This window comes from Salvelinus namaycush, chromosome 40 (assembly GCF_016432855.1).
Source record: "Salvelinus namaycush isolate Seneca chromosome 40, SaNama_1.0, whole genome shotgun sequence".
Lineage (NCBI taxonomy): Eukaryota > Metazoa > Chordata > Actinopteri > Salmoniformes > Salmonidae > Salvelinus > Salvelinus namaycush.
The window spans coordinates 7,594,519-7,613,019 of record NC_052346.1 but is presented as its reverse complement, the minus strand read 5'-3'; the positions used below and the strand labels follow the sequence as shown (position 1 = coordinate 7,613,019).

At 41.0% G+C, this 18,501-nt stretch overlaps 1 protein-coding gene across 1 annotated transcript; it reads right to left on the bottom strand.

Annotated features, from left to right (window-relative positions):
* Nucleotides 1-1,771: 1,771 nt before the first annotated feature.
* On the bottom strand, nt 1,772-17,470 carry LOC120033189 (inhibin beta B chain-like). Its single transcript, XM_038979470.1, has 3 exons — nt 17,324-17,470; nt 11,057-11,474; nt 1,772-2,566 (listed from the first exon to the last, which is right to left on the bottom strand). The coding sequence occupies exons 1-3, from the start codon at nt 17,468-17,470 to the stop codon at nt 1,791-1,793; spliced, it is 1,341 nt and encodes a 446-aa protein (XP_038835398.1). The 3' UTR covers nt 1,772-1,790.
* Between the last annotated feature and the right edge of the window lie 1,031 nt (nt 17,471-18,501).

Below are 18,501 nucleotides of genomic sequence, written 5' to 3'. Positions count from 1 at the left end.
GTGTGTGTGTGTGTGTGTGTGTGTGTGTGTGTGTGTGTGTGTGTGTGTGTTTGTGTGTGTGTGTGTGTGTGTGTGTTCGAGTTTGAGTGGTCACACGTTTAACGACTAGATTAGAGTTGGCCACTCCTGCCATATCTTACATATTGAAGTAGCCCCCACAAAGACTCAAGAGAGTTCCAACCTAATTCAGAATAAGACATTTTATTTTTCAACAATTACAAAGAACAAAATATTTTAAAATCATATTTATATCTTACATCAGCTGTACAGAGATGACGTGTTTTTTCTAAATGATTCCGGAACAAGAACTGAACTAGAAAACCGAAGAGTATTTAAGTCGATGAAAAAATATTTGTCAATACAAAGTAGAAAAAAAGACGTTGAACTGATAATGGAATCCATAATATTGTATCCTGATGCAGTGTTTAGGCCTTTTAACTGGTCACAAAGTATTTTACAAAATAATACCATGGCCTCTTATAATAGCAACAAAAAAATCTTGGCCTCTTTGGTTCCATGATTAGGTATAATACATTTGAACAGAACTCAATTTGCTTTCTATAAAAATAACTTTTTTTCCAATGGCAGTTTCTTTATTTTTTAACTAATCACGCAACTTTTCAGTGCAAATATTGTAACTATCATTCACTTTGAAGAGGAAGCAAAAGATTACATTTCAAGTACTGGTAATAGTTAATAACTGTAACTAAAAGTTCAGTTTGTCTGGTGTCTGTGGGTCAGTACTATACATTGCATAGCTCATGCGGCACTTATATTTAAAAGGATTGTGAGCAAGGGTCGGTGTACCACATTGTACTCTTTAAAGGCATTTCAATCTGCAAGTGCTATTTAATGTGCATTAGGAAGTGCTATGCTGCACCAGGACTTTAACCAAGCAATATGGTAACTCTTCGCTTTTGATTTTCTGACTGAAATGAGAGGGAAACTGGTTGTGCTACAGCTGTTGAAGAAATTAAACTCTTCCCGTTAAAAGTGTGAACGAAAGAAGGAAGGATTCAGAAGGAAGTAACAGAAGGTAAGTGTTTTTCCCCTATTGTCACTGTTTCATATCACAGCCTAAACTCCCAGGTTTTGATGACAGCTTCAGCATTCGCATGGTGTGTTGGAATGTATTTTTATGTTCTGCTCACTCTGACTTGGAAGCCATTTTCATTTCTGGATGCTGGCCCGTAAAATGAAAACGGTTTTATATAAAAATGGAATCTTGTGACACATCAACAAGATGTATTTCTTGTTATAAGTGCTGAAGTTGTACAAGAGGTGAGTTATCAGGGCTTTCACTATACGTTTTGCAGTTATACTTTCTTGAAAGAGGCATGGTTGGGAATTGTCTATCAGCAAGTGCACCTCCTTCATAATCTCAGGCTCTTTTCCACCTTCGTCAGAGTATCGAAATAGAACTCTCCATTTTCAGGATAGAAATGGCAATCTTGGAAATATATATAATGTGAAGTACCAGTTAGTTCCAATCCCTCTGATAATGACACCTACATGATTTGGGATTGAATCATATGTTCACATGTTGGCAAAAGAAAAAAGGCTTCGACCAGAGAATATTATTAACAAACATAAATATATATACAAGTGTTTGTTCAGGCATATGTGAGAATGAGTGTGTAGGATATGCGTAAATGAATGAAGTTGTGTGTGCATGTGCGTATGCCTTATGTCCATAAATATCACTTTGATTTCTATAATTAATTTTGGAATATCTTTTTCTTGTTTACAAATGTTCATAAACGTCCACTTGAAGCACATGCAGTCTCAACTCAAGCACATCCACACTCCTCCACGATCATATTGGGTACGTCTCTCTTGACGATGTTGTATTCATCGTCGAAGTAGAGCATTGACATGGTGCTGAGCTTGGTGGGGATGCAACAGGAGTTCATGGAGCCGGGGCTCATGCCTCTCATCCGATACTGATTGACCACTGCAGTGTGGAAGGACGACGCCGACCCTGGCACTCCCGCCATGTACGCTGGACAGTTGCCCTCGCAGTAATTCCCAAAGTACCCCGACGGCGCGATGATCCAGTCGTTCCAGCCGATGAGGCGGAAGTCTATGTAGAACTGCTGTCTGCAGCACAGACTACTGCTCCCGTCACACTCCAGCCCCCTCTTCCTGATGCGGTGCTTGTTGTCTGCTTGCCGGGCCTGTACGACTAGAAACGGCCTGTGGGACTCGTCGTTCTGGTTCACAAGGATCGGTAAGACCGCCAGGTCCTCGCAGCCCTCACAGCGCACGTCCAGGTTCTGCCGCCGGCCGCCCTTCTCGAACACCATCTGGATAGCGTTGGTCAGGGGGAAGGTGTGCCAACCGCTCCTCTTCAGCTCGACACGCTTTTCCACCAGGTTCCACTTGCTGCCCAGGCCGGGCTCCTGGTAGTACACCTTGACTGTGACCTTCCTCCGCTGGCCCTTGTCCAGGGTGTTAGGAAGCAGCCTTAAATACAGCCACAAGGTGGCCTGGGTCACATACAGGTGCTGATTTCCCTCGTTAGAGATCAGGAAAAACAGGCTGGATTTAGATGATACCAGCTCATCTGGGAAAGACAGGAACAGAACAGGAAAAGTCAGTTAAAAGTCAGTTTAAACCTATAACGGTTAGTATGGCAATGCTAAAAGAGGAGACAAACACACAGATTCATTGGCTATATGGTGGTAACAAACATCTTTCAAAAACCTTACTGCTATTGGACAAAGCGTCAAGAAGATACTACCACACTGGGTGGTCCCAAGCTTGGATTGTTGGATGAATAGCTGGACAAGAACTGGGCACATTGGGAACAGTTCAACAGTTTGGGATTAAATTGAGATAGACGGTTACTATGGCCTCCCTGGTTATAGCCTGTCTTAATGTCATCTTTATCTGGCCTGGGATGTAAACAGAGTTTGTACTGGTACTAAAGGGATTTGGTGGATGGGTGTACACTGGGAGACAGCTCTAACAGAGACACTCAGCCTCTTCTTGGTCCAGGACCCGTATTCAGAAAATGTCTCAGGGTGCTGAACCAGGATCAGTTTTGTATTTTAGACCATCATGAATCCTAGATCAGCACTCCTACTCTGAGACACTTTATGAATACAGGCCCTGGTCTTGTCACATAGGCCTACATGAGGACTGCAATGACAGCGCAGCATCAGCAGGTCTGGAATCAGTTCCAGCTGGCCCTTGCCTATAGGGAGCCTTGACAGTGACAATGACAGTACAGATCTGGGATCAGGCCCACTTGAAGTTGCCCCTGGCCCTGAGTCAGGCTGGGTATGGGGAAGAGGGCTTATCAGAGCCAAGTACAAAGGCTCAAAGGCTTTGCTGTGAATACTGCAGAAAAACGAGAGCTTTGAGCCTAAATGCTTACACAATGCACAGTAATGTGATGTAAAGGAAGCAAATGCATGGTAAAGCCAGGCACATTGAGTGAAGAGGAGCACAGCTTCACTGTGGATTTATGACGAAGGAAAAAAGGAATTTACATGAAACTAGCTGGCCTTCCCAACAACCCAACTATCACCACAGAAACCTTTTCTGGCTGTACAGTGTGTGCCAATGTTTAGTCGTTATTTGCTTGTGCCATATTGTTTTCATGTGTGGGTAGGTTCAGGTTCGGGTTAGGGTCCGGGTCCAAAGTCAAATTCAAATCTAACTTGCACTTGTCACATGACATGACCAAAACAACTCCTACTCTTCCACACTCTTCAGTAGCTAAGGCAGTAACTGAAACAGATGGTTTCTCCCCAGTCCTCCAGTGAGAGTGAAAACGTCTAACCTGAGAGACCATCAGCAGCACTCTACATGGGTACTCTGTGACTGACTGAGCAACATGCAGCTGTCAGGTGGAGGAAAGTGGGAAAAACGCACACGTCAAGGGTCACCTCTCCAGCCTGAACACTGAGCTGTGCTGCCTGCCTATCTGCCTGCCTGCCTGTTTGCTTGCCGCCCAAAGTGAGGGGACCCGACCTGGGCGGGCCTGGGCCCCATCATCAGGCATCAGCTATAATGGAGGCTGCCCTGGCCTGCCCAGCCAGTCTCCATCTGCACTGCCTCACACATCACAAGACAGGTAATCTCCTTGTTATTACTCAACTCAAAGACTTAGTCAACAGACAGCTATAGACCACACTCTGACTGTACTAGCACCAGGCCATGGGTGGCAGCACAGCTGTCAAGACGTGACCAACAATAAGCAAAAAGCTAAGACCTAGTGTCTCCTGATTTGAAATGGATGTTCTATTTATCTTCTGTTTACCAATGGATGACTGTGATATATTACTGTATCGGTTATTTCTTCTTTCAACAGCGGAGGCGGGAAGAGGGGGGCTTTGTGGTCCATTTTTCACTCTGTGAGTAAAGAGGGAAATTGTCTCAGATGGAACAGGATACTCAAGAACAGAATACTCCCCAAAAAGACACATCCAATCAGAAAGTGGTTTGTCAGGTGATCTTATGAGAGCACCAATGCCGTATACAGCATTCTTTCTTTATCCTTCTCAGGAACAGAAACAGAGTTGCAGGGAAAGCGTCTTTAGATGCTATCACTATAGCTGACATCGTGGCATCTTTGTCAGGCAACTGCTGTAGTAACCGTACGCAACAACGGCAAATACAAGGTCTAACATACAAGCATGATGAAGTCAATGAGTACTGTGCAGGCAGTCCCACTCTAGGACTATATAAGGGAGATGGTCCCTCACACCATGCATTCTAATACGGAACAGTCAGTGGCAGTGAGTTCACCATTCCAGTTCACTCTACATTCAGCATGCATGGTCCTGACACAAAGCGCTGACCTTATGTAGATGTACAGCCATTCTAAAGCAGCCCTGATTTCAGGTCAGCTTGTCAGGGATATTCAGCTGTCCCCGTAGGAGAACCCTTCTGGGTTCCATATAGAACCCTCTGTGAAAAGAGTTCGACAAGGAACCCAAAAGGGTTCTACCTGGAACCAAAAGGGTTCCACCTGGAACCAAAAAGGGTTCTCCTATGAGGACAGCCGAATAACCCTTTTAGGTTCTAGATAGCACAATTATTTCTAAGTGTTTGAGAAGCACCAAACAGGGTTGGTTTTGATCAGCTAACCAAATCACTGACACTAAGAGAGATGCGCAGCCGGTTAGAGAAACTCTGGGGTGACTTAAACTGCTGTAAGAATAAGAGGCAATAAGAGGATTGATTTGAATACACGTGGGCCCAAGCAGGTGGCATCATTGATCATTTCCAGTCCCCCTTCAGCATCTCTAAGCAAATTGTTCTGTGAGCTCTTCTCAGTGCCACGACCAGCTGGCAGCAGCTACCACCCTGGGTAATACTGCCAACTGGCAAGGAGGGCAAAGAGGCACAAGGAAGGCAACCCAACTGAATCTACACAAATATACAGTACAAAGTTACAGAGCTTTTGTGAATAATGTGAAAATATTATGGGGCTTTTCAAATCTTTTTGGGATTGTCCATATCATTCCTTCTAATGTGAATGTGATATTATACCTACCCTTAATCTATTCTATGCAAACCATGGATTGTACGTGTTGTTTTGAAGATGAGTGCTATGAGGCTGTTATGGTGACATTATTTATGAGTCTCTGGGGTGTGAACCTAAGCCTGAGGACACACTTTTTCTATGCTCACACTCTAACAAATGCTTGGATGTTTGGTTGACCTAACTGCTGGGTTGCAGGTGTTGGGTCACGTTCTTTTCTTTAGAAACCGCTGGGTTATTGACGCTGGGTTATTGACGCTGGGTTATTGAGATATGACCCAGAGGATCAGAAGACTGGAGGCATCGTTTAGTAAGGGGCGTGGCATTCAGATAGTTCTTTTTAGCCACCTGAGTAAATGTCATTCCTGTTCATCTGTTCTGTTGAATAGCTATCACATGCTATGGTTAAACGTGGACTTCTTTGTAGCTTTAATGATGCGTATAGAAGTGTACAGTATATAAGCATCATTCCCTGAGTTCCCTAAAAGCCTCTGTAAATCCCATCGTTGAGATACAACAAGGTGGTATACCTTATTATAATATGTCATGAATAAAAACATTCTTTGCAGTATGATGAACATGATGAACAGGAAGGACATTTATGATGTTAGATAAGGTCTCTGACACTAACAGTTGTCCTCTCAAGAGGAAGCTTCTTACTGTGACCAATGCCTGTAGCATGACCCAGGTTATCACTCAACCAACTGGAGCGCATACCAGTAGTGTTGGATCTGTGACATCCGCTTGTATTGATCATCTCTTCGCTAACGCTACAGAGCTTCGCTCTAAAGCAATATCAGTTCCCATTGGCTGTAGCGACCATAACATTGTGGCAATAACAGGGAAAGCTAAATTAGCAAAGGCAGAGTTATTTATAAGAGGTCATACAAAATGTTTTGTTGAAGAAGTAAAACATTGATGTTGGTCTGATGTGTATAAGGAGGAGAATCCAGATGCAGCACTTGGGAGTATTTGTAAAATGATTCTTGCCAATTGTTGACAAACATGCACCTGTTAAGAAACTAAGTGTGAGAACTGTTAGAGCCCCCTGGATCAATGATGAATTGAAGAATTTTATGGTTCAAAGAAATTATGCAAAAAAAGTGGCAAACAAGTCAGGCTGCTCATCTGATTGGTTGACATACTGTACATTGAGACATTTTGTGACCAAATTTAACATTGAAGTTGATGGGTCATTTATAACGAAACCTTTTGATATAGGCAATGATTTCAATGGCTATTTCAACCTGTAAAGTAGACAAACTGAGAAGTGAAATGACAACATTGAACAGTGAACCATCATATTTGTGTATTGAAGATCTAATATTGAAAGAGAAGGATTGCAATGTTAAATTTGGTCAAGTTTGAGTACAAGAGGTTGAAAAGCGGTGGTTATCCATCAATAATGATAAGGCACCAGGTACAGACAACCTAGATGGGAAACTATTGAGAATTGTAGCAGACTGTATTGCCACCTCTATTTGCAATGTCTTTAACCCAAGCCTAAAGGAGTGTGTCCACAGTCGTGGAAGGAAGCTAAAGTAATTCCACTGCCTACAAATAGTAAAGCACCATTTGCTGCCTGTTCTTAGTAAACTAACGGAGAGAATTGTGTTTGAACAAATACAATGCTATTTTTTAAAGAACAAGTAAACTACTGACTTTTAAAATACATATAGGGAAGGGCACTCAACTTGTGCTGGACTGACTCAGGTGACTGATGATTGAATAAAATAAATGGATAATAATATGATAGTTGGAGATGTATTATTAGATTTCAGTGCAGCCGTTGACGTTATTGATCATAATTGGTTATGAAAAAACTCACTTGTTATGGTTTTACATAACCTGCCATTACGTGGTTGGAGAGTTACTAATTCAATAGAACTCAGAGAGGATTTTTCAATGGAAGCTTCTCTAACATCCGATATGTAAAGTGTGGTATCCCTCAGGGCAGTTGCCTTGGGCTGTTAATCTTCTCTATTTTTACAAATGATTTGCTAATTGTCTTACAAGAAGCTAAAATCACTATGTATGCTGATGATTGCACACTCTACGCATCAGCACCTACAGCCAGTGAGCTCACTGAGACTCTTGGCAAGTAGTTACAGTCAGTGCTAGAATGGGTAATAAACAACAGACTGGTCTTAAATACATCTAAAAACCAAAAGCATTTTATTTGGTTGAAAGTATTCTCTTAGACCTAAACCTCAACTGGAGTTGTGCATAAAGGGTGTGACCATTGAACGAGTTGAAGAAGCTGAACTCTTAGCAGCAACATTGGATGATCAGTTATCATGGTCAAGTCATATTGACAAAGTTGTTGTGAAGTTGGGGGGAGGTATGTCTGTTATAAAAATATGTTCCTCATTTTCGAAAACAAAGATCAACTGTACTAGTTGTTCAGGCTGTGGTCTTGTCCCATCTTGATTACTGTCTGGTAATATGGTCAGTTGCAGCAAAGAAAGACCTAGAAAAGCTGCAGCTTGCTCAAAACAAAGCAGAACGCCATACCCTTAAACTGCATACACAGAACTAACATCAACAACATGCATGATAGTCTTTCATGGTTGAGGGTTGAGGAGAAATTGATTACTTCTCTTGTAGTCTTTATAAGAAACATTTGTGTGTTGAAAATGCCTAACCACTTGTATAATCTATTTGCATACACTTCAAACAGACATACCGCACCAGACACACAACTATGGGTCTCTTCACTGTACCCAAACCAAACACAGATTGAATGGATAGCTCAGGTATGTATAGAGCCGTGTCATCATGGAATGCTCTGCTACCAGAGGTTACTCAGGCAAAAGAAAGTCTAGCTTTAAAAGACAGATTTAAAAGACATATCGTGTCACAACGCCTCTCCTATTTCTAAATATCTAATTTAACTGTACTCCATATAAGAATATTGATATGTACAGTTGAAGTCGGAAGTTTACATACACTTAGGTTGGAGTCATTAAAACGAATTTTTCAACCACTCCACAAATTTCTTGTTAACAAACTATAGTTTTGCCAAGTTGGTTAGGACATCTACTTTGTGCATGACACAAGTAATTTTTCCAACAATTGTTTACAGACAGATTATTTTACTTATCATTCACTGTATCACAATTCTAGTGGGTCAGAAGTTGACTGTGCCTTTAAACAGCTTGGAAAATTCCAGAAAATGATGTCATGGCTTTAGAAGCTTCTGATAGGCTAATTGACATCTTTTGAGTCAATTGGAGGTGTACGTGTGGATGTATTTCAAGGGCTATCTTCAAACTCAGTGCCTCTTTGATTGACATCATGGGAAAATCAAAAGAAATCAGTCAAGACCTCAGAAAAAATGTGTAGACCTCCACAAGCCTGGTTTCCAAACGCCTGAAGGTACCACGTGCATCTGTACAAACAATAGTATGCAAGTATAAGCACCATGGGACCATGCAGCCGTCATACCGCTCAGGAAGGAGACGCGTTCTGTCTCCTGGAGATGAACATACTTTCGTGCGAAAAGTGCAAATCAATCCCAGAACAACAGCAAAGGACCTTGTGAAGATGCTGGAGGAAACGGGTACAAAAGTATTTTTATTCACAGTAAAACGAGTGCTATATCGACATAACCTGAAAGGCCACTCAGCAAGGAAGAAGCCACTGCTCCAAAACCGCCGTAAAAGAGCCAGACTACGGTTTGCAACTGTACATGGGGACAAAGTACTTTTTGGGGAAATGTCCTCTGATGTGATGGGAAAAAAAATAGAACTGTTTGGCCATAATAACCATCGTTATGTTTAGAGGAAAAAGGGGGACGCTTGCAAGCTGAAGAACACCATCCCAACCGTGAAGCACGGGGGTGGCAGCATCATGTTGTGGGGGTGCTTTGCTGCAGGAGAGACTGGTGCACTTCACAAAATAGATGGCATCGTGAGGAAGGAATATGATGTGGATATATTGAAGCAACATCTCAAGACATCAGTCAGGAAGTTAAAGCTTGGTCGCAAATGGGTTTTCCAAATGGACAATGACCCCAACCATACTTCAAAAGTTGTGGTAAAATGGCTTAAGGACAACAAAGTCAAGGTTTTGGAGTGGCCATCACAAAGCCCTGACCTCAATCCTATATAAAATGTGTGGGCAGAACTGAAAAAGCGTGTGCGAGCAAGGAGGCCTACAAACCTGACTCAGTTACACCAGCTCTGTCAGGAGGAATGGGCCAAAATTCACCCAACTTATTGTGGGAAGCTTGTGGAATGCTACATGAAACGTGTGACCCAAGTTAAACAATTTAAAGGCAATGCTACCAAATACTAATTGAGTGTATGTAAACTTCTGACTCACTGGGAATGTGATGAAAGAAATAAAAGCTGAAATAAATCCTTATCTCTACTATTATTCTGGCATTTCACATTCTTAAAATAAAGTGGTGATCCTAACTGACTGAAGACAGGGCATTGTGAAAAACGGAGTTTAAATGTTTTTGGCTAAGGTGTATGTAAACTTTCGACTTCAACTGTATATGTGAATAGTGTGTAAATTGTGTTTTAGTTGAATCTTGGTGTCTTTCCTATATATAAAACTATTTTTGTTTTGAATTTATTGTAATATTTTATGTTATTCTTGTCTATTACTGTTCTGTACTTTGTCATGTATTTGTAGGTTTCTATGTGGACCACAGGAGGTTGGTGGCACCATAATTGGGGAGGATGGGCTCGTGGTAATGGCTGGAGCAGCATAGGTGGGATGGTATCAAATATAACAAACACGTGGTTTCCAAAAAATGACAACTGTAAATTTGACAAAACCTGGATCCCTTTTAGCCATGACCATAGCTAATGGTGATCCTAATAAACTAAACTCATGGGTGGCCAATAAGATTTAGCTGAAAGCCATGCCCATAATAAGACACGCCTCCTGAAAATAACCTAAGGGTTACATTCAAAAAGGCCCAGCTGCTAGGTACACCCAGCATGAGAGTAACAAATACCCAACTGATGGTTAAATTAACCCATGTTTGGGTAATCCCAACAAACCAACATGTTGGATTATTCACCCAACCCATCTGGCTGGGTCAAAATAACCCAACATGTGTTCTGTCCACTAGTTAACCAGCGCTGGGTTACCAAATAACCCAAAGTGTTTGCAGAACAGCTTGGCGAAAATAATCATTTAAAACATCTATAAATGATAAACACAAGCAACATTTGGTTTTGTTTCGCTTTATAATTCAAGCTATTTGACTGAATTTTCCTGTGTGCATGGAACCCGCATCAGATTATTTCTGGTTTCATGCTCCCTACCCTTTAAATACAAATACACAATATTTAGAAAGTAGGCGACTACTGTGCCTACTGTAAGGAATTTGTGAATGTATTGTTTTCAAAACACAGACGGCTTTCTGCTCTTAGCGGGTCCGGGGATGATGCGCGACATCACCTTGATCAACTGTGTGGTCCAAACTTTACGCACCAGACCCAGCTTGGTCTTTGCGTAAAAGTGGTTTTATTTGTTGTTTTTTCCCGTAATACAATAGAGTAAACGGTAGCTTGCCTATAATATACAATATTTACACACCTGTCTCTGCGAAACTGATTATCTCCGAGCTTTCCTCCAGCACGTCATTGGCATTTCTGGTCGCGTGTCCATCCAGATTCGGGATTTCTACTCTCCCATCCTCGCGGACTTTACCGGCGTGGAGTTTCCGAAGCGCAGTCACCATCGCCGCCTTCGGGATAGGATGGGTGATGTTGGGTCTTACCCTCATCTGTAACCTGCTCAAGATATGCCTTTTCACCGCCTCCAGAAAGTCAATGTCCACCCGTCCCGATTCCTCGGGCTGACCGATGCCACACGAAGTGCAAGTTTCCTGAGCTACGGTTTGCGTCTCCGTTCCCGGCAAAGGGTTCAAGGATCCCGGCGCCGCTTCTTTGCAGCGGACAGTCAGCACACAAGCCACAAATAATGCCACTTTGATTATACAGTTAATCATTTTCTTTATGAAGAAAAAAAGTCGTGATATTTCAAGTGCAAGTGCCTATAATTCGTTTTCTACAATAAAAAGGTATGCAAAATATTGATGTCAAATGTAGACTTGGCGTTTTTAAGAAAATACGATTACGAATGAAAATAAATATAAAGTTGTAGAATCCCGTTAGTCCGTATACATTTGCAAGGAGTCCATGCAATAATAAATATTTCACTCAATTCAGGCGTTTTGATGGAATTAAATATTCCTTTCACCGTAACTTGAAATATTCCCTTTATTTCGTGTCTGTGTTCATTCCCGATGTCTGTCACTCAGTTGACTTCACTTCAGGGGCACATTGGGAGTCAAGTCCGTTCTGCTTGTCTCAATGACTTTTCTTCACCCTTTCAAGGTAACACAATTTAAAAACCAGTAGGCTACCATTATCCGTCAATTGAGTTTCAGTTCAATGCCTGACGTATCATGCCATGGTTTAATTGAACTGCAATCCGCAATAACCATCATTTAGAAACGAATAGAAGAGGACAAACTAAACGAATAGAAAATCACCCATTGGTTGATAAACTCAAGTCAGGATATTCCATAGATGGAAAAAGCTGAAGGGTCGGTCAAATAATAACTTATCGCATATTGTAGCATCCAGTTTGTCATTTGCTTTGGACTTATTCCTTCAGTTTTTGTTCCTGTGTATCCTTATTAAAATGCATCTTAATTGGTTTTGAATTCCCGATATGAAATTGCCCTGATATACTTGAGCGCAAAGAGGTCTGATGATCGGACGAACCTTTCTCTTGCTAGGTCGATGTAGGAGCCCTCCATAGACTGAAAGTTTTTATACAAGGAGTTGAAACCACGTGGGACGTCCCACCAACTAGACAGACTCCTAGTATTTGGTAGGAGATTATGCATAGGCTTAAGGTAAACTATCCTCCTTAGCTCTCCTGTCCAGAGAAAATGCTTATGGCCTATGGAAAACGAATTAGGAGAGATAAAAAATGACTTAAGAATTCGAGTAACCAATTGTTTACCAGACTGACTGATGACTTGTGCATAATGCATTGATTTGCGCACAATATATAGAATCATTAGCATAGGCTATCTTTACAGTGGAAACGATCTACTTTAGAAATAAGAACGAGGATTACATCAATAAACTTCCATTATATAATTAATTAACATTTAATATGTTCCTTATAAAGCCTGTAGGTCTAATAGTCTAGACAAGGCCATGTTTTAATATAAAACATTTCCATCAACACATGCTATCCAAATTCACTTTTTATGGGGGGGCTTTTTCATGAATTAAAAAAACAGAAAACGTTTCCCCTGTAGATGCTTCTAATGATTTTTTTTTAAATGACTGGTACCGACAGATTTTTGACAGGCCTTTCTTGTTGTGGCTCAAGCATGACAGCATGGCGACCATAAGCATCTCCCAAACAATACTGGTTGTATTGGAAACAACACCAAGGTAATACAGATTTAAGCTCCAAAGATGACACTACCAAAGGCACCACTTTTATTATTTGAAGTGACACAAAAACATTGAGCAATTCAAGTCAGAGCTCTGTTTTGTCGTCACTCAAGTGAATTATATGCCTAATACATATATCACATAATACATTTGACCTAACATTGGCAACACCGCAATTTGTGAATGCCCAACATACTTTAACGCAATTTTTTTTAGGTGCGCTCTCCCAATAGTATAACAAACAGATCAAGTTGAAAGTTGTTAAATGCTGCCACCCTTCTTCTAAATATTGCAACTACACATTGCATGAACCGCACACATTTTTTTGAAATCTGCATCCAGGCAATACACCGATAGGCCTGAGCCATATAGTTTATATAGGCATATCTAACAGTTAAAAAAAACATTAATTTACAGCATAAATCATGAAATATGCTGGATAATATTGAGGGAAAACAATGCACATACAATGACTGTGTAGGCTACTATAGATAATTAGGTGTGATAAATTAAAACGTTTGCACTGTTTCTAATTGCCATAGGTCTACAGGCCTACAGACCTATAGCCGATGTATTTGTCAAATGCAGGTCTGTGCAATTCCGGTCCTGGAGAGCAGAAACACTTTTGGATTCTGTTTCTACCTGTAGTTAATTGCAATTACCCATAGTGCCTCATTTATAAACGTTGCGTAGGCCTACATACAAAATACATAGGCTACCCATAAACAAAACTGAACTTGACCTGCGAATATTCTTAGCTTCCCGCAAAGTTAGACCATGCGTACGCACAGTTTCTAGTGGTTGAAGTATTGCGTTGCCAGCAGACAAGCAGCCGAGTATTTCGTGCAAATGTGGGATATGATGAAGTGCTTCTTCATAACAAAAAACCCTATAATATAATATATATGATTCAGTTACTTGCTGTTAGTGAGAAGAGTGAAGATCAATTTCTTTGAAACTTTGCATTCTAAAATAGCTATTTCCTATGATCATTGCAGAATCAATTATTCACCTTTTCTGACTGTGATGGTTTCATAGTCACGAAGTACTCGCTAGGCAGGGGCGCAACTTTGGTTTTAGAAGTCGGGGACATAATTTATTTTTATAATATTTTTTTTTATCCAGTCGGATCAACAGTCCAAACAACCTAGCCAACCTCTCGGAGGCGTCTGCATGGTCCTAAAGCACTCTGTTGCCTCATTTTGTATTACATTCCAATGATAAAACCTGGGACAAAAATGCAATTTCAGAATATGGGAGGGACGTCCCCCCTGTCACCAGTGAAAGTTACAGCCCTGCTCATAGGCCTATTAGGCCTACAACCCCCCATCTCTAATTTAATTGGATCCACTTTATAGTAGTAATTAGATTTCAAGTAGCCAATTTTGCTCCATGCGATCCGATTCGGAGCGCAGTTTAAGGATAGAACAGGCGGTTCACCTTTTCCATTTACGTTTTTTTAGGCTAGGCTACTGTATATCTGAATACCCTACTGTAATTTCAAATGCCTCAAGTAAACAACATTTAATTTATAAACATAATACATAATACATATTTTCATGCAGAATAAATTCCTCCCCACCTTTCCTGGCCATGTTAGGTTCATATTACAGAAGAAGTTTTAACCTACAACAAATTACCATGCGCATCTCTCATTTAATTGGGCCTATTAGTTAGGCTATTATTTCAAGTGTTTTGCTCTATGCATCCAAAAGGGAGCGTGGTTTATAATATAGCCTACAGTAGAATTTAAGAGATGAACAGACAATCTTTTGCTTTGAAGAGTGTAGGATACCACCGTAAATAGGCCTACTAGGTTTTACATTTCGTCGAGCATACTAGACAACGTTTCAGAATTTGTGGGCAGTGCAGCATATTTAGGTTTGGGGAAAAGTAAATGCAAAACATTATTGAATTCAAACGATCTGTTTACAGGTCCACAACAATTTGCAATTGTTTTTTTTCTTTCAGAAATTGTCAGATACAGCAAATGTCACTGTAAAGGTTTTAAACATTCTGCCAACACCTCCAGAGACATTTGATCACATTCACCATTGCCATTTCCTTTAGAAACTGCCCTGGCCTGATTGCAATAAAGAGAAATAGTAGCCTAATGGAGTCTTTTTGTAGGCACTAACTCCGCCATGGTTTTCCTATGAGGAAAATGAATGGTGTTTTTGGAGGGTTTTTGGATAAACCCCGAAAACAAGGACACAAGCTTATGAGATCTTATACGTTTCGCTCTTTGAAATAATCTTCACTTTTTGTGAGTTTAAAAGAATTGATGTTATAAAAAAAGCACATAAAGAACATAAAGGATTCATAATTCATAAAGGTTATGTTAACTGCTATTATCTCATAGAACAAAACGAATAAGATCTCCTAAGCCTGTGTTAACTTCTTATGGCTGCAGGGGCAGTATTGAGTAGCTTGGATGAAAGGTGCACAGAGGTGCCCAGAGTAAACGGCCTGCTCCTCAGTCATAGTTGCTAATATATGCATAGTATTATTAGTATTGGATAGAAAACACTCTGAAGTTTCTAAAACGGTTTGAATTATGTCTGTGAGTATAACAGAACTCATATGGCAGGCAAAAACCTGAGAAAAAATCCAAACAGGAAGTGGAAATTCTGAGGCTGGTCGATTTTCAACCAAGATCCTATTGAAATCACAGCGAGATATGGATAAGTTTGCACTTCCTACGGCTTCCACTAGATGTCAACAGTCTGTAGAACCTTGTCTGATGCCTCTACTGTAAAGGGGGGCCGAATGAGAGGGGAATTAGTCAGGTCTGCCATGACCTGACCATTCTTTGACCATTCACATGAGAGAGAGCTCTGTTCCATCGCTCATCTGAAGTCAATGTAATTCTCCGGTTGGAACGTTATTCAAGATTTATGTTAAAAACATTCTTAAGATTGATTCAATACATCGTTTGACATGTTTCTACGGACTGTTACGGAACTTTTTGACATTTCGTCAGGTTTTAGTGAACGCGCTTCCCTGACGTTGGATTTGTTTACCAAACACGCTACAAAAATAGCTATTTGGACATAAATGATGGACATTACCAAAAAATACGAACATTTCTTGTGGAAGTGGGAATCCTGGGAGTGCATTCCGACGAAGATCAGCAAAGGTAAGTGAAGATTTATAATGCTTTTTATGAGTTTTGTTGACTGCACAATTTGGCGGGTAACTGTATGGCTTCCTTTTGTGGCTGAAGCTGTTTTCAGATGATTGAATATTGTGTTTTGCCGTAAAGCTTTTTGAAATCTGACACAGCGGTTGCATTAAGAACAAGTGTATCTTTAATTCTATGTAAAACATGTATCTTTCATCAAAGGTTATGATGAGTATTTATGTTATTTGACGTGGCTCTCTGCAATTTCTCCGGATATTTTGGAGGCATTTCTGAACATGGCGCCAATGTAAACGGAGGTTTTTGGATATAAATATGAACTTAATCAAACAAGACATATATGTATTGTGTAACATGAAGTCCTATGAGTGTCATCTGATGAAGATCATCAAAGGTTAGTGATTAATTTTATCTCTATTTGTGCTTTTTGTGACTCCTCTCTTTGGCTGGAAAAATGGCTGAATTTTTCTGTGAGTTGGTGGTGACCTAACATAATCGTTTGTGGTGCTTTCGCTGAAAAGCCTATTTGAAATCGGACACTTTGGTGGGATTAACAACAAGATTACCTTTAAAATGCTATAAGATACATGTATGTTTGAGGAATTTTAATTATGAGATTTCTGTTGTTTGAATTTGGCGCCCTGCACTTTCAAATAAGGGCTGTGTTTCGTGTAGGCTTAACCTGGCGTGACGTTTTGATAACCATGTAAATCTCTCTCGGACAAGGTGACACCACTTGGGAGGCCCTAGTTGTAACAACTTGTGAGAAAATCTTACACCTAACCCTGAGTAAAACTGAATGTTTTTGGTACATGTTTTCTTATACTTCCAGCATGCCTAGATCATGGAAAAGACAGACAGTGGAGTACCTCTCCATACTTTGGAAAGAAATGTAGCAGATCATGTAGCAGAGCAGGGGAAGTCTATCAGATCAAAGTTGTATGGCACATGTCACGTCACTCTGTACAGATTCTGTAAAGAGAGAAAGAAGCTACTGGACAGGAGCGTGTACGGGCCATTGAAGAAAATGGTGAACTCAGCCAGTGATGCCTGTTTGAGGATGAAGCCCGGAAAGACCATGACCCCTGCTCCAGCTGACACACTGGTCTTGCCAGCTGCCTCCCAGGTCACCTCTTCAGACACCGCTCAGGACACTGTGCCCACAGCTATCCAGGCCACCTCTCCAACTTCCTTCCAGGCCACCTCTCCAACTGCCTTCCAGGCCACCTCCCCAGCTGCCTTCCAGGCCACCTCTCCAACTTCCTTCCAGGCCACCTTTCCAGCTGCCTTGAAGGCCACCTCTCCAGCTGCTTTCCAGGCCAACTCTCCAACTGCCTTCCAGTTCATCTCTCCAACTGCTTTCCAGGCCACCTCTCCAACTTCCATCCAGGCCACCTTTCCAGCTCCTTCCCAAAAGCAGGGTTCAGGAAAATTACAACAAGGGTTAGGAAGAGGAGAAAACTGTGATTTTGACAAAAACAATAGCTGGAAAGAAGCAAGCCAAGACAAACCACATTGAACAACAACAACAAAAACTATCCTGCCTAAGAAAAAAGGCAAAACAAAGCAGATTGAACCAGAAGATTCAGATTCGTCCAACGAGGAAAACATGTGTGCATGGAGCACTTAAACAATTCCAAGGAGGTCTGGATGCAGTGCTGAGAATGCAAATTATGGGCCCACCAAGTCTGTACCCCAGGACAGATATACAACTGTCACAACTGTGACTCTGATTAAGTGAGCATGTCCAACGGTCACACACACAGACACACGCACAGACACACACCACAAACGTTCAGGTGTAGGTGTTTCGTTTAGCCTCGTTGTTGTTTGGTTGAGAAATACCATTTAGTGGAGGGTAAAATAATACACATTTTATTATTTAAGGTTATTATTATTTCTGCCCAACAAAATGTTAAACATGGCAATGTTGCTCTCATGGTCTCAATAAAGGCACTTAATAATTAGTTGCATGTCCTGATTTATGCACTTTTTCATTCTGTTACAATTCATCCCAAGCACTGTTACTAACCCAGACCATGGGGTAAATTGTAACACTTCAAATCAAGTTTAAAATCAAGTTTATTTTATATAGCCCTTCGTACATCAGCTAATATCTCGAAGTGCTGTACAGAAACCCAGGCTAAAACCCCAAACAGCAAGCAATGCAGGTGTAGAAGCACGGTGGCTAGGAAAAACTCCCTAGAAAGGCCAAAACCTAGGAAGAAACCTAGAGAGGAACCAGGCTATGAGGGGTGGCCAGTCCTCTTCTGGCTGTGCCGGGTGGAGATTATAACAGAACATGGCCAAGATGTTCAAAATGTTCATAAGTGACAAGCATGGTCAAATAATAATCAGGAATAAATGTCAGTTGGCTTTTCATAGCCGATCATTAAGAGTTGAAAGCAGCAGGTCTG

Bases quoted from the DNA above. Each gene is read 5' to 3' on its own strand.
- LOC120033189 (XM_038979470.1), bottom strand. From the start codon at position 17,470: ATGGAAGTTGGAGAGGTGGCCTGGAAAGCAGTTGGAGAGATGAACTGG. The intron at 11,475-17,323 runs GCAGCTGGGGAG...TTCTTCATAAAG, and splicing joins TTGGAGAGGTGGCCTGGAAG to AAAATGATTAACTGTATAAT. The intron at 2,567-11,056 runs GTGTGTAAATAT...TGTCTTTCCCAG, and splicing joins AATCAGTTTCGCAGAGACAG to ATGAGCTGGTATCATCTAAA.